The sequence below is a fragment of the Siphateles boraxobius genome, unplaced genomic scaffold (assembly GCF_051911475.1).
Source record: "Siphateles boraxobius isolate OS27281-9 unplaced genomic scaffold, OSU_SipBor_1 19, whole genome shotgun sequence".
Taxonomy (NCBI): domain Eukaryota; kingdom Metazoa; phylum Chordata; class Actinopteri; order Cypriniformes; family Leuciscidae; genus Siphateles; species Siphateles boraxobius.
Window position 1 is genome coordinate 30,115,765 of NW_027508799.1, and position 23,443 is coordinate 30,139,207.

The 23,443-nt window shown below is 37.4% G+C and overlaps 1 protein-coding gene across 4 annotated transcripts in view; it reads left to right on the forward strand.

Moving 5' to 3' along the window:
- chst11 (carbohydrate (chondroitin 4) sulfotransferase 11) overlaps nucleotides 1-22,916 on the forward strand; it is a 41,028-nt gene extending 18,112 nt beyond the window's left edge. For all 4 annotated transcript variants that reach the window (XM_077234936.1, XM_077234937.1, XM_077234938.1 and 1 more), the window contains 2 exons: nucleotides 1,984-2,069; nucleotides 19,402-22,916. In XM_077234936.1, coding sequence (XP_077091051.1) covers nucleotides 1,984-2,069; nucleotides 19,402-20,256 — 941 coding nt within the window. In that variant the 3' untranslated portion in view covers nucleotides 20,257-22,916. The remainder of the gene's footprint in view (nucleotides 1-1,983; nucleotides 2,070-19,401) is intronic.
- Nucleotides 22,917-23,443: the final 527 nt, after the last annotated feature.

Consider the following 23,443-nt stretch of genomic DNA (forward strand, 5'->3'; position numbering starts at 1 on the left):
CCGGAATAAAACATTGCCATTAGATCCTCATCTATCAGCAGTGAGACATTTCATCAATGTACAGCCTCAGATCTTCAGAGTTTACTATTCATAAAGCTGGCCACTACATGGTTTGTCTCAAACAATGGCTAACTGTCTGATGAAGCGGGTGAGCTGAAGGTCACGCAGTGGAGAGGTGGGTTGGGGGGGGGGGCAGGTGCTGTGCCACCGTCAGCGATGTTGTCAGCATATGGGAAATTACAGCAGGTGTGTGTCCAATGGACCACCAATTTAATAACAGCAAGATCCACATGTGGGATAATTTTAGGGGATGTTCAGGCGGAGCAAACCCATATTCAACGCCAAACACACACACACTTTGTTTGCTGATCATTGTTTCTGGTTGTAATTAGTTAGCAGGCTAGATAAGTTCAGCATTTGAGGTCAGTAAGATTTAAAGAAATTAATACTTTTATTTTTTTTAGCAACGATGCATTAAATTGATCAGAGGTAACAGTGGAGATTTATAATGTTACAAAAAGATTTCTGTTTCAAATAATTGCCATTTTATTCATTAAACAATCCTGAAAAAAAAGAGTGTCAGGGATTCCACAAAGCTATTAATCTGTTTTCAACATTGATAGTAATAAGAAATCAGCATAATGATTTCAGAAGGATCATGTGACACTGAAGACTAGAGTAGCTTAATGACGCTGAAAATTCAGCTTTGCATCACAGGAATAAATTATTTTTTAAAGTGAATTGAAATAAAAATGTAACTTTCCTTTGTTGAAGTTTTTGGCCTGTCCCTAAAACAACCCTTTTGACGTGAAGTATCAAACATGACAATGAAAATTGAAAAAAAGTCTATTTTTGGCTTCATAACCTGGCTCAGATGGAATCTGCACACTTTTTCACGCTAAAAAGAGAAAATCAGCTAAAATATTGAATAAACACAGACATAGAGCAGGATGTGAAGAACCTGATTGACGGGTCTTCGAATTCTGCGGGCCAATATTCCATGTGGGCATATTTATAACTAAATATGCACGATTATAAAGAAGGATTACTTCCTCAGATAAATGTGAGTGATAAACTGGCGTGCAGATGCGAGGGATTTGAACATTTCTAAAAGACCAATTAAATCACATAAACCCATCTCTCGAAATCTCTCGTGCGCTAATGACGACCCCTCAGGTTGTCGACCCTGCAGGTCCAAACTTCTTACCCAATAGTCTCTCTATTCCTCATTAACACATCGTCCTCTGTCACTCTGCTTTTCCTTTCATCCTTTCCTTCCCAGCGGTCTCGGTTTCATTCGGATCCCTTACCTCGAGCTGGACTGAACAGTCAGACATCAGACGCTCTGAGAACGCTGTGCACTTACAGTCATTAACACACTTTTAAACAAAGTTCTCTTTGTGCGAAAACACATATGACTGTTAACATAACACAAATACATGTTATAAGTGAAGATAACGTTACATGAGAGATAACGTTACATGAGAGCGAATAAACCAGCGAATGTAGTATAAGTCTGTGAGCGCTACAGCAGCGTGACACAGAGACTGCTTTCATAGGGCACCATTTCAGCAGAGCTGGTCATTAGCTTTCATCTGGTGTTATTTCAGCAGTGCCGGTCAATCTCTGCGGACTCACTGCTGAGAGACAAACTGTAGAAAACTATTACTGTCAGTTACAACATGGCAGAGCGTCTATAGGCATCAGCATGCTTAAATTATTCACTCATTGCAACACACAATGTTGCAATTGAAAGTATTGTTTATATGGAGATTTGTTGGATGGCTTTGAATTATTAAAGACATGCCCTTTTACTGAGGGCATCCATTCAGACAAATGTGTGTGTGTGTGTGTTCAAGTGGCCATATGAACACAACACTATCGATTCAACAAAAACCTGCCTTGTCAGGATTGGTTTCTTTTGCTCCAGCCTCATTGGCTCTTCTAACCATCCATGGCTCTCTTTCTTTGTTTTCTTTGCAGTTATGAGGCGGAACCCGTTCGCGACGGAGGGCTGCTGTCGGAAAGGCTCCAGAAATGCCCTACAGGAGCTGTACAACCCCACACAGGTATCAGTTTGTCATAATATATATGCATAAATTACAGTGAAACGTGGTGACAGTGTTTAAATAAGAATATGGTGACGATGAGTTCATCATAAGTGGCCTGTCCTGGCATAAACCAAGGCTAATAAACCGTGGTTTATGCCAGTAATAACCGTAATAAACCGTGTAAAACATGGCTGTTTTACATGAGACTGTTTTCAACTAAAAATGCAAAACTTTTTATCCGTTTTGCCCGTTCATTTACACAACATTTGTGTTTTGGGGGCCTAAAAATGCACATTTATAGTTTATAGTCCAGGGTCACTTGTAGTAATAATTCAAACTCATCATTCACCCAGTCAAAATGCACGATGCTTTCGCCATCTTGAGTTTTTTTTTTTTTTACCACTCTCAGGGTTTCTAGGTTTGTATAACAAAACCAGCCCAATTGCCATTCAAAACCCAGCAAATCACGGCAAAAACTAGCGTTCCGGGGTGTAAAAATCGAGTTCAAACAATACGTGGCAACAGTGTAAAAGAAGCTGAATGTGTATGTTTTGTAGTGTTTCTTTACAAAGAGACATCGCCAACTTCTGGCCTGGCATGAATAATATAGTGTTTTTAGTCGTTTTTGCGTAGAACTGGTCAAAACATGAAGGAAAATCGGTTGCGCTTTTAGTACATCGTTGTCGTGACACACACGGCAGTAAATAATGCAGTAAACATGAACTAAATAACATGAACTTTTTACACAAAACATTCAAATGTACATAACTGACAACAAAAAGAAATAGAAGTATTTAAATAAAATATATGTGATCCATCACGCAGGGACTTTAGAGAAGAACTTCTGTTTTTTTTTACTGTTTTTCTGTAGTAAATGTTAAGGTGTCTCATATTTTTACTTTATAAAAATCATTTTAACAATAATATGTACTGTAAATGCATGCATTTTCTTGTTCAGTATTTATACATATATAGATTTAAACTAAATTACATGGTAATTCAAACTTTTTACTTGCACAACCAAAACTTTTACAGTAAAATGGCATGATGTTAAGCAATTTATAATTTTTTAATGCATATGGAAAGATAACAGGTTTTTACTGTAGCATTTTTACAATATTTTTCAATAAAAATGACAATCACTTTTTAATGTTTTACATTATATATAAATAAGTAAAATATAATTTTCCCACTTTCCGCGCTATTTTGCCTATATTTCTGAGTACACTAGTATATAAATTAACTCACGGCTCTACAATGGAATTCACCAGCAATTTTAATGAAATCTGATTTCAAATTTCATAGTGGAACAGGATATTCAATAAAAAAAATGTAGGGTAGGCTATATCAAGTCCATCCAGTCAATCTGTAAATGAATTTTTGCAGGAATTGATTAGATCTTGGAATAACATGCACCAATGAATGGTTCAAAATAATGTCAGGCTCACGTATTATGGAGTAAATCAGGTCAGTTTTGATTTCACGGGTCTATAAGTTTTGGTCTTCTCTGCATTGAGGTCAGCGGGAAATAATAACCGTCACTGGAATGCCTCAGCACATTACTATGAAAACATTCACATTTCATTTCCAATGTAAAACTCGACCACGAAGCGAACATTATGCAAGGATTGATTTCATCCGGGTTTAATTTCATCCCTCACCCTGTCTTTATTTCTCACTCTCACCTTCCTGCGCGTTTTCAGCCACCTCCACCTTTTCATGATTGATCGTATAACCCCATTTGTTCTTTGTCGCCCGACCGATCGTCCTGTTCCAGAAAGCAAGGAAAGAGAGTGTAGCTGTAATAGTTTGTTTTCATCTCATGTTCAAAAACTCTTTCACCTTGAGCAAACAGTCTCAGCGCTGTCAGAACGTTTTGCACGTAAAAGAAGCTGAGAACTCTAAATGTCACAGCACAGAAGCAGGCAGTAGGTGGTCTCGTCTGCACTACAAACACATATTTGTCTTTTTATCAACTTCAAATGCATTTATACTGAGCCAATGATATTTTCTATTCCTTAAAGGAATAATACTGTGCTCAGTACAAGTTAAACTCAATAAACAACATATGTGGCATGATGCTGATTACCACAAAAATACATTTCCACTTGTCTCTCCTTTGGGTTACAATGGAACACTAACAATTATTTTTAAAATTATTTTGTCATTTATTTTTCCCATAGGTATTTTGAAATAGTCTCGGTTAAAGAATTTTAAGCCATAAACCAAATCAACCAGCTACGAGGTGAATCACAACACTACAAACTTTGATTTGAAGCAAAAAAAGTATTTGAAAATCCGACAAGACTGTGATAACGGCTTTAGTGAGGTAAAGAACTACAATCCCATCAAGCATTGCAAACTACATAATCAAAACTACACTACTTATTTTCAAATGTTGATTATATGTATAAAAACAATATGAGTTTATTGCAAAATATGCATATATATCAAACATTTCAGTATTTTGAGAGCGTAGGGAGATCGACTGGATTACATGCCTAAAAAGCTATTTTGAGCATGTTTTTTTTCTCGGTTCTGATTGGTGGAATTTTCTGTACAGCATCATGGGTAATGTAGTTTTTCACCACGTTTTCTGCATTTTTAAAAATAAGCTGAAATAATGCATGCTGCGTCTTCAGCAGAAGCAAATGTCATGCATGAACAACCTCGTAACTCACAGTAGGTATGTCTTTAATGGTTTAAAGGTTATCCTTAAAAATCAATTTCTTTATGGAGAAGTTTTTTTTTTGAGTTTTTACCAGACTGTTGCATTCTCTAGAAGAGAATTGGGCCAATCTGAAAATGTTAAAATACTCACGGTATACTCAATAGTATAGACACAATACGTAAACAATTTATGTTAACATGATTTAATTGTGAAAAATCACTTATTTACCTTTTATGTGTAAACTTATATTCAGTTTTACAACTTTGTTGCAAGACGACGGAATGCCATAAACCCAAAAACCCCAAAACGACTGTAAAAATTATTTTATGGCTCAAATAATACACAACTTTTAACAGAATAATGAATCTAAGTGCTGCTTTTCTAAAAATATAAGCTTCTTATATATGCCTTTAAGTCTTCAAAAATTGGCCCCATTCCCTTCCAATGTAAAATGTAAATTGATTGAGCTTGTATTGAACCTGGAATATTCTGACATAAACAATATGCGTGTTAGCATGATTTTAGTGTGGGAAAAACACTTACTAAGCTTTTATATGTAAACATATCCAGATTTACAACTTTGTTGCATTGATGACAGAGCACCATAAACCCCCAAAACAACAGTAAAAACAAAGATTTATATTGGTTTACTGCTCAAATAATACACAAATTAATCTTAGTACTTTTTCTGCTTTTATGTAATCCAAAAATTGCCCCATTCACTTCCATTAAAAGTGCTTCACAGCAACCTGGTTTTATATGCCACCAATGTTTTTAACTATTAACCTGGAATTGTCACCATTCTGTTTTATGTCACTCATCAGTATCCTTGTTTGCCGTCATTATTAGTTGATCCGTGACAGCTGTCTTATAGTTAAAGCATCTTATTTGAGTTTGTGTATAAATAGGTCACCTTATCCTGCACTCTTTGTCCGGTATCGTTAACACTATGGTGTGTGTGTGTGTTTGTGTTCTTTGTATGGATCACTACCTGTTGGATTATTATAAGTAGTTACACGTTTGAATCTTCCTATCAGTTACTGACATATTCTCATTAAGAGATTATTTACTATGTTTATAGCCGTTTTCCTCTTTGTGACCATTGGCTGCTCCTCACATGTTGCTAATTTCAGGTTTTACAATACTTGTAGGAACATTTAGTCCCCACAACATAGACAAAAAAAAAAAAAAACACCCCCACCAACAAACTGGTTTTGAAGTAAATGCAAGCCTTTTAAAAATGAACTAAATCCCTGGTGGATTCTGAATGCATGTACAGTATATTTTGACTGTGTTTTCCATGTGCAGCAGCATGAATGTTAAGTTCCATTCATTTTTCCACAAATATGACTCTTTCTTTTTGACCACTCGCAAAGCATTTCCCATACGATACGCATGAAGGCAACAGAGTTTCATTGAATATGGAGACACTTTTACAAGGTAATCTTGTTAATTTCAATACTCTCCTCACACACACACACATACACACACACACACACTTAGGCCTACATGTAAGTTAGCTTTACTGTGAAAGCAGCCACATTCATTCAGACTATAGAAACACTATACAGGAGATTCATGTTACTGCAGGCACTCAGATAAAGCTGTACACTTAATAGACCACAATACACACATTACTTATACAGTATGTGCTGTTATGATGTTTTAATGTTCAACAAGCATGCATACACCATGCAGTAAAATGCAGCTACTAAAATTATTACACAGACTATTATAGTAGATTATTCTCTCTCTCTGTCTCTCTCTCTCTCTCTCTCTCTCTCTCACTCTCTCTCTCTCTCTCTCTCTCTCTCTCTCAGGCTGTTCTTTCTGAGCAAAGCTCTTTAGTCAGGCTGTAATGTGCCTCTGTTCGGCCTTTACTGGTTCTGCTGGGTAATGAGACTTTCGCTCATCCGCCGAACGCTCTCTTTCTGTGTGAATGAGCAGGACAGTCTGAGAATCGTGTGCTCTGTAAATGTTACCATCTCAGCCCTAATGAGGAGACCACAAGAGATGTGCAGCTGAGCTTTAAAGCTGCGTTCACATACAATACTTTCAATAGAGAGCTGGCGATTTCTGGCAACACGAGTGACTGTGACCGACCGTTGGTGTCGGGATAGGATAGGATGTCCAGCGACGTTGCAAAGTTGAGATATGTTTAACTCTATGCCAATCGACACCCAATAGGAGTGAAGTCAGTGGAGCGCACGTAACCTGTCACTATCCTGTTTATGTTGAGACAAGATGGAGGAGAAGTTAATTTTAGTGGTCAGCAGCTTTCCTATAATTTATGATATGTCTCTGTGTTGATAAAGTGGTATTCTCGCCGCTGACTCTGAGCCTGAATGGTTTACTCCATTGATAGCTACACAACTACCAATTTGACGCTTTAAAAAGTTCATAAAGAGATTGTAAAATTAATGAATTGCGTGATTTAGTCCAAATTTTCTGAAGAGACTCGATGTCTTTATATGATTATCAGATGAACAGAATTTAGACTTAAGGACACAAGGGTAATTAACTACATAATAGCCTATATATACAATTATATATAACTATTAGACAAAAAAGTAAAAAAAATGTAAATACTCAAATTACAAAAAATAAAAATAAATTAAAGCTAAATAGGAAAAAATAATGCAATTACAAAAAGTAACAAAATTACTAAAACTAAAATTAAAACTGAAAATATAACAATAAATATAGATATAGATAAATATACTAAATAAAATATATATAAATAGATATTTATACTATAGATAATACAATACTGGAATGCATTGCAAGCTCATGTCCTACTTTTTAATACCTAAAATGCTGTCTCGGAAGGCGGCTTAGTTTTGCAACAAAGCTATAGTTTTGTTCATATTAAATGTTGTCATGTATCAAGATCATGTTACGGAAATGACTTAACCAAATATCAAAGGCATCGCTGACGTATCAGTTTGAGAGGGATCGTGGGAATGAATCTATGGCCGTTGGCTCACACTCTCCATCATGCTTGATTTCATCACGGTATGTGTGTGTGTGATCGTGATGGCTAGAGCACCTGAGGGGTTCACACACCCCGACCGTCACAAACGATTACACAAACACGAGAAGATGCAAGATCAGACAAGCACAGAGACGTACCAAATCAAAGAGCATCTGACTCACAAACCGTCAAACTGACACATGTATTCCACGCTCTCTCATCTCTCCTTTGCAACCCAGAATGCCCCCCGTTTGATCAGTTTCACTATGCTTTAAAAATCCTCACTGCTTTCTTTTACTGTTAGAGTCATTTGCGGTGTTCCATATTCAGATGTTTACAGACATGTGGCTTTGCTCTGGGACGGGAATTGAGGGAGCGCGAGCACAGAGAGGACACTTATGGCTTTAGATTCGGGTTCAGGATCACCAATAAATTAACTCAGTGTGCTATTTTGTATGCTAAGGTTTTAGTCATTTTTATCATTGAGATACTATTGTAATTTTGGTTGCAATTTACAGATAAGGTTACATTAGTTAACATGGATTAAGAATGAACAATACTTGCACAGCATTTGTTGTTAATTTCAACATTTACTAATACATTATCAAAATTAATTTTATAAAGTATTTGTTAACATTAGTAATGCACTGTGAACTAAAATGAACAAACAATGAACATTTTATTAAGTAACATTAACAAATATTAATAAAAGTTCATTAATACACTAACTGTAACAAATGAGACTTTATTGTAAAGGGTTACCATCATTTTTATTATTATTTTGATCTGGTTTTTATTATTATATTTTCACTTTTATAGTAAAATTGTAGTAATTTTGTTGTGCGTTTTTGTCATTTTTAATAGTTTTTGTTATGTCTAAATAAATATGGCTTTGTAGTTTTTTTTAAATACATTATTATTTTAGTTTTATTTATTTATTTTAGTACATCAAGTTAAACTCAATTAAAATGAGATATGTAGCCTTGGCATCTAGCTGAAATAAAAAAGGTGTACGTCTTTTATATTGTATTTTATTTTAGTTAAGGTGTATTTTATTTTAAGGTGTATTTTTTTAAGTAACTCTTTTTTAAGAAAATGTATTTTATGTTTTTAGATTTAGTTAACTGTAAGAACCCTGACTTAGATGAATATGACTGAGTAAAAAGGATTGTTCACCCAAAAATGAGAATTCTGTCATTGATTAATCATCCTCATGTGACATTCGTTCATCGTCAGAACACGAATTCAGATATTTTTGATGAAATCCGAGAGGTTTCTAAACCATCCATAGGCAGCAACGTCATTGCAACTTTCAAGGCCCAGAAAGACATTTTTTGATTCCCATGAGGAAAACAGCTTAGAAATCATAACAAGTTATGTTTTTTTGAAAATGTAAAAATACAGAAAGTTTTCTGTGATGGGTAGGTTTAGGGGACAAAAATATAAAGTTTGTACAAGTAAAAAAAATCCTTTTGTTAATGGAAAGTCCCCATAAAACATGGAAACCCAACGTGTGTGTGTGTGTTTGAGATACTCTATGTTAATCTGGTGAAAGTTCAGACAGCCTTTCATTATAGTTAAACTCTTGACAGGAGATGTATAATCAAAGCATCAGATGTCTGGTGTTTCCCTCAACAGGCAGCAGGAGCACACAGCGCTGACATTAGTTTGTGAACTCACTGAACTGAACTCCTCCGTGCCACTTGTCTCTGTAGCTCAGTGTACGATGCTATTCAGGTGCGAGTGGTGGAAATTCACTGGCTTGACATTGACTTCTCAGAATCTCTTACTCTGAAACGTTTTTTTCCCTGGCTCTCTCACCCTCCCTCGCTTCTCCTCGTCCTCTCTTTGAGTCTCTTTCTTTCGCTGGCGTGGTGGGAAACGCGTGGTTTTATTTGTATATCTTAAGGCAGGTTTTTCAGGTGAGGTGGGTTGGGATAAAAGAGGGTGTGTGTCTGTACACTTAGTGCTGGGGAATCACTAATGAAAAGTAGGAAAGCTGCTAACTTATTAAAAAAAAATTCAAGTCTAGTTCATTTTAGTCTGTTTGTTCAGATGATTGATTCTAATGAACTGGCCCTGATACTCCCATATTTCTGTAGTGATATAAAATATTTAGTAAAATATAGTGTTTATGCCTTTTTTGATTCAGGTATATAATGTAGGATAATGCAATTCATTCATTATTTTCATTAATATACATAGAATACATTTATAAATTACAAATTATAGCAGAATAGATATATATAAATATAGGATGTAAACCAGAATATATATAATATTATTCATAATATTCTGAAATGTACAGTATATTATCAAATATACATAAATGTACAATGTGTGTGTCTGTATATCAGAATATAGTTTTTTTAACTTTTAAAATGATGTCATAACCCTGCTGAGGTCACATAGTGATGTCATAGATTTCTAAGAACTAATCATTTTAACTCATCAAAATACGTTAAGTAATAGTAAGTTATACCATATTCAACTTTTTTAAGTCAGTTTAATATAATTAAGTTGAAATGACTTATACAGCCAAGTTGATTGCACTTCACAATTTAAGGCAATCTGAACAAGTTCTGGCAACCGAACAAGTTATTATTTATTTATTTACAGTTTACATACACATCACTGTAGATGTATCCCACAATCCTCTATCACACACTGCCATAGCACATGGTAGCATTTCACTTGCCCTTTTACCCAACCTCTCAATGCTGGACCCGGTAAGGTCATGTGTGTGTGTGTGTGTGTGTACCTGGGCAGTAGAAAGGGCACACTGGCAGCATCGGGCAGAACCAGTGGAAACTTCCTGTTTTAGCGAGGAGGGCATTCGACACTGCACCCATTCACCCCCTCTCTCAATCTCTCCGGCGGCTCCATTCACCCTCCCTCGTGTCGAGACTCTATTAGATCGTCAGAAGAGGTCAAATGAAGTCACATGGTTAATTGCACCAGAAAATGACATTGTCATTTTTAAATAATCTATTCAGTATATCAAGAAAATGCTTGATTGTTCATCTTCGGCCTTTCCTTTAATAAGTCTAAAGGATTTTTTCACCTTCTTTATTTGTTAAGCACGCTGTACATGAAAGGTAATATGATACAAAAAGCATAATATGGGCACTATTATGATTTTTGCGATATTACCTTTCATGTAGTGTGCATTATGGCTGTTTGTAAAAGCTCTGCACATTTTTAAAGACTTATTGAGTTATATCGACAAACTTAATAAAAATGTACCACTTAGAAACATCGTGCTCAAGTTGTGCTTTTGACGGTGGTTAAGGTTGATCAGATGCTTCTTCCGATGATTCATAATTGGACTCGGACTCAAATTGATATGGTAAAACCAACACCATCTTTACAGTGTGTCAAGTGCTGATGAGCTGGAAATTCTGGAGCTGAAATTCCAATATAATGATGGGCATTTCGTTTATGACGCACTATATAAGTGATAGACCAATAACAACAGACTGGGCCATGTGACCAATCAGAGCAGAGTAGACCAATCACAACAGACTGGGCCATTTGACCAATCAGAGCAGAGTAGACCAATCACAACAGACTGGGCCATTTGACCAATCAGAGCAGAGTAGACCAATCACAACAGACTGGGCCATTTGACCAATCAGAGCAGAGTAGACCAATCACAACAGACTGGGCCATGTGACCAATCAGAGCAGAGTAGACCAATCACAACAGACTGGGCCGTTTGACCAATCAGAGCAGAGTAGACCAATAACAACAGACTGGGCCATTTGACCAATCAGAGCAGAAAGGACCAATCACAACAGACTGAACCATCTGACCAATTAGAGCAGAGTAGACTCTCAGGAGTGGTTCAGAGAGACCGAACCATTGATCGAACCATTTCAGACATTGTGAGAAAAAAGCGGATGCTGCAATGTAAAAAACTTAATTGTTTTTGGAATTTGGACGCATGTAAAACCTATTTTAGGAGACCCTCTAAAACAAAATTAGGAACCTTTAAAACAGAATGATAGGGCCACTTTAAAAGCCACCCAATAGGAATAGCCATGAATGCCTTCACGAATATGTAAATTATGTCAAATTTACATAGTGAAAGGATTGATTGTATTGTGGAATGATGCAATAAAGGAGTCATGCTATGATGCAACACTGGAGTGACATCATCTTACAGTGGCTTGACCTTTGTAGTAGGTTGTTAAACTTAAGTGTTAGAGCGTATTTTTTATGGGAAAGAACGCGATCATCCCTGCTGTGCGGGCTGTCAGCGAAATCACGGAAAACTTGGTTCAGCTTTTACAGTTCGGAAAAGTTGATTTGGTCTCATAAAGTCTCTTGTGTACGAGCGTTTGCGGGCAGAAGAGCGTTCTCCTCCTCTCATTGACACGGGATCAATTTTCCTGCAGCAGCACTAAATCAAACCCTCCGCTTTAAGATATAGACAAGAGATCCGTCAAGACGAGCGGCGCGTGAGTCAGGCAACGCTGGGAGTGTGAGGGGGAGAGACTCACAAGGACACCTTTATCAAGCACTGCGTGTGTGTGTGTGTGAATATGTGTATGCGATGTCTAAAAAGTGCACAGAGAGGTATTAACTGTCTCGCAGCGCAGGACTCTGAGAGCTGGCATGCAGTTTGGTGTTTACTGAGCAAATACAGACAGACACACACACGCACACACTCCAACTAGCGCAGTGCTCAGCTGGACTCGCTGGCCGCTCACAACCACAGCGCAGCAGGCATGAGTCATCATCATCGGCACAGCAACAGCGGGTCTGTGTTGGAATGGCAGAATTCTGCTAGATATTATTAAGACGATAAGATTCTATTAAAGGGATAGTTCACCCAAAAATTAAAATTAGCCCATGATTTACTCACTTTCAAGTCACCCTAGGTGTATATGACATTATTCTTTCAGACGAATACAATTGGAGTTATATTAAAAAATGTCTTGGGTCTTCCAAGCTTTATAATGGCAGTGAATGGTCGTTTCTGTTTTGAAGTCCATAAAAGTGCATCTATCCATCATAAAATTGCTCCACACGGCTCCGGGGAGTCAATAAAGGCCTTCTGAAGCGAAGCGATGCGTTTGTGTAAGAAAAATATTAATATTTTACATGTTACAAAGTAAAATTCTAGCTTCCGGCCAGACGAACATACGCAGTTACACCTAAAGCGCAACTTATGCCATCAGAAGTATAGTGCGTCATGGTGTAGCGTAAATATCAGCAGTACGTTGCATTACTCGCATACGTTGCGCTTTACACTTAAGTGGAATCCGTATGTTCGTTTGGCCGGAAGCTAGTTATTTTACTTTATAAAGTTTCAAATATTAATATTTTTCTTACACAAACGCATCGCTTTGCTTCAGAAGGCCTTTATTGACTCCCCGGAGCCGTGTGGAGCAATTTTATGATGGATAGATGCACTTTTATGGACTTCAAAACAGAAACAACCATTCACTGCCATTATAAAGCTTGGAAGATCCGGGACATTTTTTTTATATTTAACTTATATAATTGTTGACTTCGACAAATTAATGTTCTTCTAGGTTTGGAACAGCATACTTTTGGTAAAACTTTATTTTTTACAGTGTCCTTGTAACATAATATGTTAGGCTACATGTACTTACTGTAGTAATAACAGTAAATTATACATAATTACATGCAACTAACCCCATATCAAACCCTATTCCTAACCCACACCCTCGTACATGTTGTTAATATTAATATTACTCTGTACTTAAATGTATAATCACACTATAACAAGGGCACCTAAAATAAAGTGTAACAAATTTCTTTAAAATATCATATAACATTTTACATTAATATAATATAACTGATAATGTATATCTTATGTGTACAGAAGTGCTGATTTGAATCTAATTCTTAAAATTATTTACTGTTTATTGTGGACTTCTCCAGCAAGGAAATCAAATTTATTCACTGAAATAAACTTGGTCCCTCTGAGTGTGCTAATCTCTCTCTCTCAGCTCATATAAATGGATGATAAACCTCCGTGCGGGGACAGATGGAGGGAAGGCTTTGACTTTCTTTAATAATTCATCTCACGCTTATAAGAGCTAGCCTCTATAAAAGCTTCTGAGGTCGCCGCAGTCACAGGGTCACATCACAACCTGTTTATGACTGTGAGAGACTGAGAATGAATCTCCTGAAAAGCATAAGCTGCAAACTTTGAATGAGACATCAGTGAGTGTTTCTTCAACTACAGGCACAGGAGGATTTTTATGCAATCTAACACATTTCAACTTTCAACAACAAATAAAATAAACAAATAGATAAACAAATAAAATGTTGGTTTCTCAACTGGTTTCTTTACTATAATTGCTACAAATGCAACTATAAATATATATAAAAAATAAAAAGACATTAGCACAAAATAGTAGACAAAATAGTAATAGAGTAAAATAAACTTTCAAGAAGACTTTCAATGTTGAATTATGAAAATCCATCATGTTTATCATCAGCTATAATGATCTAAAAATAAAAACATTAAAACAGAATCATAAAACATTTCAACATTTATGATGTGAAAATTAATTGTACCATTTTTACACAAATAACAACTTAAAATATTATTATATATACTAAAAAATTAAATATACAAAAAAAATGTTTTTTATTTCAAATTGTAATAGGCAAATTCATTTTAAATGTAATATTTAATGCATACTTTTGTTTACATAACATGTTAACTACGAAATTGGCCTAAGCAAGAATAAAAATAAAAAAAGTAATTTCCATTATTTGACACTCTGACGGAAATCATAATGACTTGCATAACAAAAATGTCAGAATTCTCCTTTCGGTCTATTTATTTCCCAGGCTGAACAGTATTTGTTGACAAATTAGGTAAATTAGAGTGTGAAAAGTATTTTGAAGAGAGTTTACTTTCTAAAAATCCACAGGGCCCATATATTGCCGCTCTCTCTGGTGGGCATACAGACGCTCTGAATATATGATTATTAATCCTCTGCTCCTGGTGCTGTTTATTTTTGCTTCTTACGGTGTTTCGCGGGCTCTCTTTTTCAGGAGAGTCTAAATGTGGTGCAGATAAATGAAAGCTCATCAATGTATAGCGCACACGAACACAAACGTACCTCAAACACACTCGCACACACCGGCTCTCAGCGCTCTGTTGTTGCGCATCGACTTGACAAAATGTTACAATTACCAGAGGCTACTGCCAGCTGTGTTTTACTGCGGGATTTGTATCTCATTAAAGTTGAGCGTGGTAATTTTTTCCTCATTAAAGTTCAACAAATAAATTAGGGGTACTTTTGGAAAAATATGTTTTTAAACCCATTATTCAACATATTCGCCTAATAAATAATTGAATTGCTGCATGCTGATCCTTTGGTAATGCATCCTACTGAATGCAAATATGTTATTTCCCACAAACCTCTACCAGGGTTTAGGCAGGTGTGTGTGTGTGTGTGTGTGTGTGTGTCATTCTGAGATTATTGTAATGTGAATGCATTCCAGCTATCTAATTGCAGTGGAGAGCAGCTAGCTGTGTTGGTGTGCTGGGAATAAATGAGCTCAGGGCGTCTACACACTGACAGAAGCACCATGTGAACGTGTGTTTGTGTCTGAGAGAGAGAGATACTGAGAGGCAGAGAGAAACAAAGAGAGACATGGCGAGAGAGAGCCCATATATCTTAGCATCCTTGTCTGCTCTGTGATAACGAGGTGAAAGTGTGTGTAAAAGATTGATGCTGGATCTGTGTGAGCACAGGAGAAAGAAAGGCAAGAATAGATAACAAAACCTGTGAAAGGTATAGTCTCAGTTAGGATACTGGGCTAAAACTGGTTCTGTTTACAAGTGGTCAATCAATATGTTATTTTTGGTGAGTGTCTATCTATATATATATATATATATATATATATATATATATATATATATACATACTTACATTTAAAATGTATATTTATACAAATATATTTTAGTTCAAATGTATATATATTTATTTAGCATAATACAAAAATAAAAGAATATTTGTAATAAATTATGATCAAATTAATCAATATGAAACAAATTCGACCTTTATAACCTTGAATTTATAAGCACAATATTGCTGCTATAAAATTAAAATGTTATATAATAAATACCTATATAATTGAAAATAATTAATAAAAAAATAATCATTTTGAAAAATAAATCTGTAAAAAATATTTATATTTTCGATGCACAAAATTTAAGCAATCATTTTTTTATACATGATTACAAAATTTATTTGAACATTAAAAAAAATTAGATAGCAATATCTTCTTCATTCTGTTATCTTATTTTAATTCATTTTTTTATTTATTATAATACATACACATGTATTATAATGTATAATACATTATGATACGTGACAATAGAAAAGGGGCTTGAGTTATTTATCCATAGATGCTCCTGTAGGATGTTAGCAAATGTAACTGTTAGTCCCAAACACTGACTCAGTGAATGTAGTGTTGGTCAATGATATGTGTAACTGTTGTTAGACCTCTCAACACACCGCTCACGATCACAAACAGTCTGTGCTTTGAACCGGCCCTGTGGATGTACGGATGTGGAGATGCCATGGTCGATTGTGTGTTACAGAGCAGAGAAAGAGGAGAAGAAAGCAGAAAACAGGCTTGTAGAAAATGGACCGCAAAATAGCTGCAGAGGTTTTTCTGGGAAAGAAAAAAGTGGCTAAACCAGGAGTCACCGAACCTTAATTTCCCTCACATTTACCGCTCTCCATCTCCTTTTTTTTTTTATACCTCTATGACCCCATTTCTCCTATCTATACCCCTGCATAATGGAGTTCAGGGCCGATGGCATCATGGCAGGAAAACCAGCTCAAGCTTTTATATCAAGGTTTTCTATTACCAAAGTCCTGACGTGTCTGCAGGAACTGGAGTGGACACTATATCATTAGCTATATATGTATGAAGGGACTGCGATTCCCAAAAAAAGCTCTCAGCGTTTCGAAACGGCTCTGCCAGACACTCGCCTGCTACTGACTCCGTGTAGAGTTTTAGCAATTTAATTGAGCTACTGAGTGTGTAAGAGAGAATTCATTTCATTATTCATTGTAATTAATTCTTTCATTAGACAGAAGACATGGAAACACTGCCTGGCGCCCATAAACTGGTAAACACACATTTCTAACACACCCAAATAAAATGGATAACTTCTATAAAAATGTAATGAAATAGTTCATGCAAAAACCTAGGGCTGCCCCTGACCAAAGATTGTCCTAGTCAACTGGTAGTCATTCATTGAAGCCATTAGTCGACTAGTAACACATTTATGATAATAATAGCTATTTTAAACGTCATGCAGTAAACGCAGGACTAATTTAGCTTTCCACACAAACACTTGGATATGCGCCCAATAACAGCACATATATATCCAGGTTAATGTTAGACTGAGAGGTGAGAGATGTAAAGTGGCTAACCTTAGGCTACAAATGTTAATGCATGTTTGAGGTCGATGAATGAATAGCTTGTAGAGTTTGCTTGTCACCTTTTTTTGGGTTCGGTGAATTGTTCACGCTGCTCTTTTCCATACAGTGAAAGTTGGCTGAGACGGGTGCTGTCAAGCTTCAAAAATGACAAAAAGCTCAATGAAAGTACAATAAATCTAATCAATAATATTTTTTACGTAGATGAAAAATTGCAGGAGAAAGTCATACAGGTTTGAAATTACATGACAGAATCTTAATTTTTGAGTGAACTCAGAATAAAAGTGTGCACAACCTGAACTTATGCAAAGACATAGTTTTGGTTTCCATATGAATTTATATGCTGATAAGGCTATGCATGGTGCTTTATTCTGGGAATCTTTGAAACAGTCTTAAATACTGTACACAAAACTCTGGGGAAATTCCACTGAAACAGAGCGCTCAAACGAATGAGAGTGGGTGTGTATAAACGAGAGAGAGAGAGAGAGAGAGAGAGAGAGAGAGAGAGAGAGAGAGAGAGAGAGAGAGAGAGAGAGAGAGAGAGACTGTGTGAGAGAGAGAGACTGTGTGAGAGAGAGAGACTGTGTGAGAGAGAGAGAGTGTGTGAGAGAGAGTGAGTATGTGGGTGGCTGTAGGTTGGAATAATGATTTTGGAGGAATGAACAGTGCTGTTCCCTTTTTAAATGTTAAATTGCATCCAACATGCAGAAGAAAGTTGATGAAACCTAGTGAAAATAGAGCTAGAGATATTTACTTTAACTGCTAAAGAACATCTCAAACAGGAATAGTCCATATAAAATTAATTACTCACCCTCATCATTAGAAACATGCTTCGGGAGACTTTTTTTTCCTAAAAGTAAGTTTAGCAGATGATGCTCCTTTCAATACAATGTTAGACAGACAGACAGACAGACAGACAGACAGATAGACAGATAGACAGATAGACAGATAGACAGATAGATAGATAGATAGATAGAGTAAGAGAGAGAGAGAGAAATAGAATTTTAATAGCACAACATTTCATTTCTATTGGTAGTCTTAAATTCACCACTGACCTGTAAGACTGACCTTTAACTTTTGAACCCTATTGAGCAGATTGAGGGAAGGGTCAACACAGCTCAGCAAGATTCCACTTTCACTGCCTCATGCCTTCAGCAGAACCTTTCACAAGTCTTGGGTTTGTTTGATGTGGTGAGATGGTGTTTGTTCACTGCTTTTGTTATAGGGTGGAAGAAGTTCAGGCTTTTAGGAGAACTCTTAAATAGGATACACACCCCAAAATGGCACAGCTTGCGGGATGCAACATACGCCTGACTGCAATAGAATATGAAGTTAGCAAGTTGCTAAGCTAATAACACAAAGTATAAAAATACATATCATGTGCAAATATTAAGTCTTAATTCAAATAAACTCTTTTGAAAAGCATATTTAATACTTGTCTCACCTTTGTCCACCATCATGGATGCTTTTTTCCCCCCCAAACTGAGTTTCGCAGTACATTGTTTTATCTGCATAAAATCCAGTGCTATATGAGGTATCTTGTATCAAATAAGTTAATTTAAAATTGACATTTTAAAATAATTTTACTGTTTAGCATTTAGCATTGTTATAAAGAGGTAAAAATTCACAATTATTTTATCGACAGCCATAGTTTTAAAAAGAAAGAAATCAAAATAGCACAAAGTAAATAGTCTCCACATAATATTTTAATAATTTTCTTTAGCTTCAGTACAGTGACAAAATATTTTTGTTTTTAGAAAACAACAAGTGATGTTTTAATATTTTTCTCACACATATCTACCTTCCCACAAAGTTACTCTAAATAAACAGCTAATATTTGAAATGAAAAAAGTAAGAAAATAACATTAAAAAAAAGTATTACAGCTTTCACGGGTTAAAACTAAAGTGTGCAGGGTGGAAGATCTCCAGGAGCAGAATTAAGTGCCCCTGCTGTAGAGGATTTAAGCTAAGATTTTAATGATATTGTCTGGTGCCAAACTTTCCTTCTTATGGCAGTCTGCTGATTTATGGTCTTCACAGGGCTTTAAATGGCACGTGGGAAATGAGTGTTAATTTTTTATTCCCATTGCAATTAACAAGTGCTTTTATCCAAAGCGTCTTACATTGCATTGAAGGTCTACATTTTATCAGTTCATGCCTTCCTTGGGAATCAAACCAATGACCTTGGTGTTGCTAGTGCTATTCTCTACTGTTTGAGCTACTGTTTCACCCTCTTCTTCTTCTCTTTCTCAGGCCGAGTTCTCAGCGGCAGCGGTGTTGCATCAGGCCCGGCGGGATCAGGCGGTGGACACATGTCGTGCCCACAGTGCGTCCAGCCGCAAGCGCCGCGTCCTGACCCCCAGCGACCTTAAGCACCTAGTGGTGGACGAGGAGCACGCGCTCATCTACTGCTACGTGCCCAAGGTGGCCTGCACCAACTGGAAGCGGGTCATGATGGTGCTGAGCAGTCGGGGCAAGTACAGCGACCCAATGGAGATTCCGTCCAACGAGGCCCACATCCCCTCCAACCTCAAGACCCTCAACCAGTATAGCATCCCCGATATCAACCACCGGCTCAAGAACTACCTCAAGTTCCTCTTTGTGCGCGAGCCCTTCGAGCGGTTGGTGTCGGCCTACCGCAACAAGTTCACGCTCCGCTACAACACCTCGTTCCACAAACGCTACGGGACAAAGATTCTGCGCCGGTACCGCAAGAACGCCACGGCCGAGGCGCTGCAGAGCGGTGCCGACGTCAAGTTCCAGGAGTTTGCCGAGTACCTGGTGGACCCGGTCACTCATAGAGAAGCTCCGCTCAACGAACACTGGCAGACAGTCTACTCGCTCTGCCACCCCTGCCACATCCACTACGACCTGGTGGGCAAGTACGAGACTCTGGAGGAGGACGCCAACTACGTGCTCAAACTGGCAGGGGTGGGCGAATCATTGCGCTTCCCTTCGTACGCCAAATCCACCCGTACCACCGACCAAATGGCGGCCATGTTTTTCAACAATATCAGCTCCCAGCAGCAAAGCCAACTCTACCAACTCTACAAACTGGACTTTCTTATGTTCAACTACTCCATTCCCAGCTACCTAAAGCTGCAGTAAACACAGATACGCAGTTGCGCACACGTTCCGAGCTCGTTCAACGAGGTTGATCAATGGGAGAATGGCCATGGCTGAAAGACACAGGCGGGGGAATCAACCAAGCACCTAAATGTAAAATTGTATTTAAATCCGCTGGGATGGTTGCATTATTTCGAAACAACCAAGGAGCTGCGTAAAGTGGACCACTCTAAAGTGGTCTTTTGAAACTGAAGTCCTGATGTATTTGCCTATTGAATTTTACATTATCAGTGTAAAGGCTCCTGTTCCCAAACATCAAAAGCAATATGACATATTCTGAGATGTACCAGCTCAACTGGTTTATCTATTAATATACTCTGCCAAACATCGCCATTATCGAAGCTTCACAGAAAGGAGCGGCTAGACTAATAATAAGACTTGAGATACAATCAGGCTTCAGTTCCCCACTTCTAATTTCGTGTTCCCTTTGGAAGTTCCCTCTCTTTTCTCCCATACTCAGACGGCCTTTGTGTGCGTGTATTTATATGGTGCATATTTGAAGATGCACGCTAAAATAAGAATGACAAAAAAAGAGGCATTGAATGATGCCTTTTTGAAGGGGGATGTCCATTTGTGAGTGACCAGCAGGGGCTCCGCCCACTGGGTCAGTCAGGGAGCATCTGTAGCAGTCGGGAGGTCAGGGGTCACTGTGAGTTGGCTTCAAGCACACTGTTCCCACAACCTCTCCTCCCTTGGTTGGTCTTTGGTAAATGTAAGGATTTTGGGTGTTTTGTTTTATTTTGTATTTGTTTATAATGGAAAAGGTTGCTGCGAGCAGCACGCTATAATATTATTTGAATTACAGTGTGAAATAGAGATGAGAAAGAATTTTGTTTCCAGGAAAGGAAATCAGCTTAGCGCTAGAGGTTTAATTGTTATAATTTGTTCATATTTCTTCTTGCCTCATATACAGAACACAGTTGCTGGGATACCTCGCTGGTTGTTTTGTGACGGGTCGGGTGTACGGAAACGGGCAGGACTTTGTTTTCTGAGCTGTTCTCATGGGAGTTTCACACAGTTTGAGAGAGAGAGAGAGAGAGAGAGAGAGAGAGAGAGAGAGAGAGAGAGAGAGAGAGAGAGAGAGAGAGAATGCAGGCAAATCTGTTCCATCCATTAGATGATTTAAATGTCTTTCTCAATTTGAGAAGGTTAAAGGAACACCCTTTAATTTAGCAAGCTGTCTTTTATGACCATGATTTGCTTAGACGCTGCACAAAAATGATAAAAAATGCTTATTTATGTGCGAGATGGCCACGAGTGGGTGTGTCCAAGTGCTTTATCTCAATGTTTTTGTACCAAATCTTGACTCTGGCTGGCAAAGGTAACGGATAAAAGGCTTCTTTCAGCTTTCTCTCTCCCAACATCCCTCTACTTTTTAGGAAAAGTCCTGGGTTTATTTGGGCTGAATAAGTGAGCAGGATTTTAAGTCCTTTAGAGCAGGGTCTTTAATGAAGACCACACACACACACACACACACACACACACACACACACTTGTGGCAGCCTCTTAGTGATGCAGTGTGTAAAACGTGGCAAAAAAAGCAAAGGAAAAGAAAAAAATCTGACAAAACCAAGCTACGTTATCAACTTCTCTTTTTCCCCTCTCAATTCACTCTATTTCTGCTGCTGTTCCTTTCTCACTCTAAATCTTATCCTAAGCTTCCTCATCATGCAGAAAACAGTAAAACCGTTCATGGATTTGTCAAAGTCATAATTACAAAACTCATTTCTTGTCATCTAGTAACTATGGTAACTGATTGGCTGGTTAGGACAAAAACTCAGATTGACATGCAAGAGATTCGAGTAGATAAATTTAGCGTATTATCCTTCACAAAAGACACAAAAACCCTTTGTCTAGTTGTTCATAGAAAGCCTGTTCATATCTCATCTAACCTCTTCGCCAGAGCAGGAAATGAATCCTCAAGTCTGAACTTCTTTTTTGAATGATCAGCTCAGAAAACAAAGTGAGCCTGAATGGTTTCACAGTTTTTCAAAACTGCTTATTTCATTTGTTCTGTAACAACAAACACGGTACAGCCTCATTAGCGCCCACACGTCAGCCACACTAATACATGCATTAGCGCCCACATTAGCAGGCACAGTGCCTTTCAAACTGTCACTCTATTACATGTAGTACAGCACACTCTCATTGCATGCAACTTGCATTTTTAGAAATAAAAAAACAAACATGATTTGCTTGATTTATGATTGATGCATCCAGCTGAGGACATTCCCAGACTGAGGTTTTATCATATTTAGCTAACTTAGCTAATTTTCACACTACAGAACAGCTAGGCTTACCATCCACACATGCTCACGTGGCTTACCTGTTTCTCTATGTGCCTGTTTAATAATCAATGTATACATTGGTTCAATGTTTCCGTATTTGTTTTCAGTGAGCATCCGCTCACTTTCTTCCCAAACATGTTCTTAAACCATCCAGTCTAATTTATTTATTTATTCTTCCACGGTATTCAGGATGGACTCTGGCGGGTCACGGGTCGGACCCTCGCACTGTAAATGGGAAAAATACAAACCAAGTGAACTGCCAGATCAATGCGCTCCCTGGAGAATGCACTCACACTGTCTCTCTATCTCTTATTCTGTTCTGTTTTCTCAATAAAGCTGATACTGAACCCCTTAGTGGCCAATTTGTCACTGTCTCTGTCTCCACATAATCATTAAACTCGAGTGAAAATGTTGTCACTTGTTAAAGGGATCTTTTTAATACAGCTGTTCCTCCTCATTTGGCATGGTTTCCGGTGTTTTATGCTAAGACGATCTATTTGAGAACATCAAATCTTTCTTTGAACCCTGCACCACATGGTCCTTCTCACAGTTTCTTATAGGCGATTTGTTCAATTACAAAGTTCCTTAAATCCCAAAAACTTAATGAGACTTATTCAATATAAGCAGAGGCTGAATGTAAACCTGCGCCTTTGGATAAACAACATTTAAGTTTGTCTGTGAGCTTATAGTGCAATTCCTGTAGTTCAACTGGTTTAACTTGTTGCCATGCCAAGGTTCAGCTTTGTGCATGAAAAAGTAAACATGGGAACAAATAAGAATGCACCAATGTATAGGCCAATAAAAGAAATTATTTTGTTTAAAAACAGCCATTGATAAGGGTCAATTTATCCTATCAATCAAAAGGGGGTGGGAAAATGTGT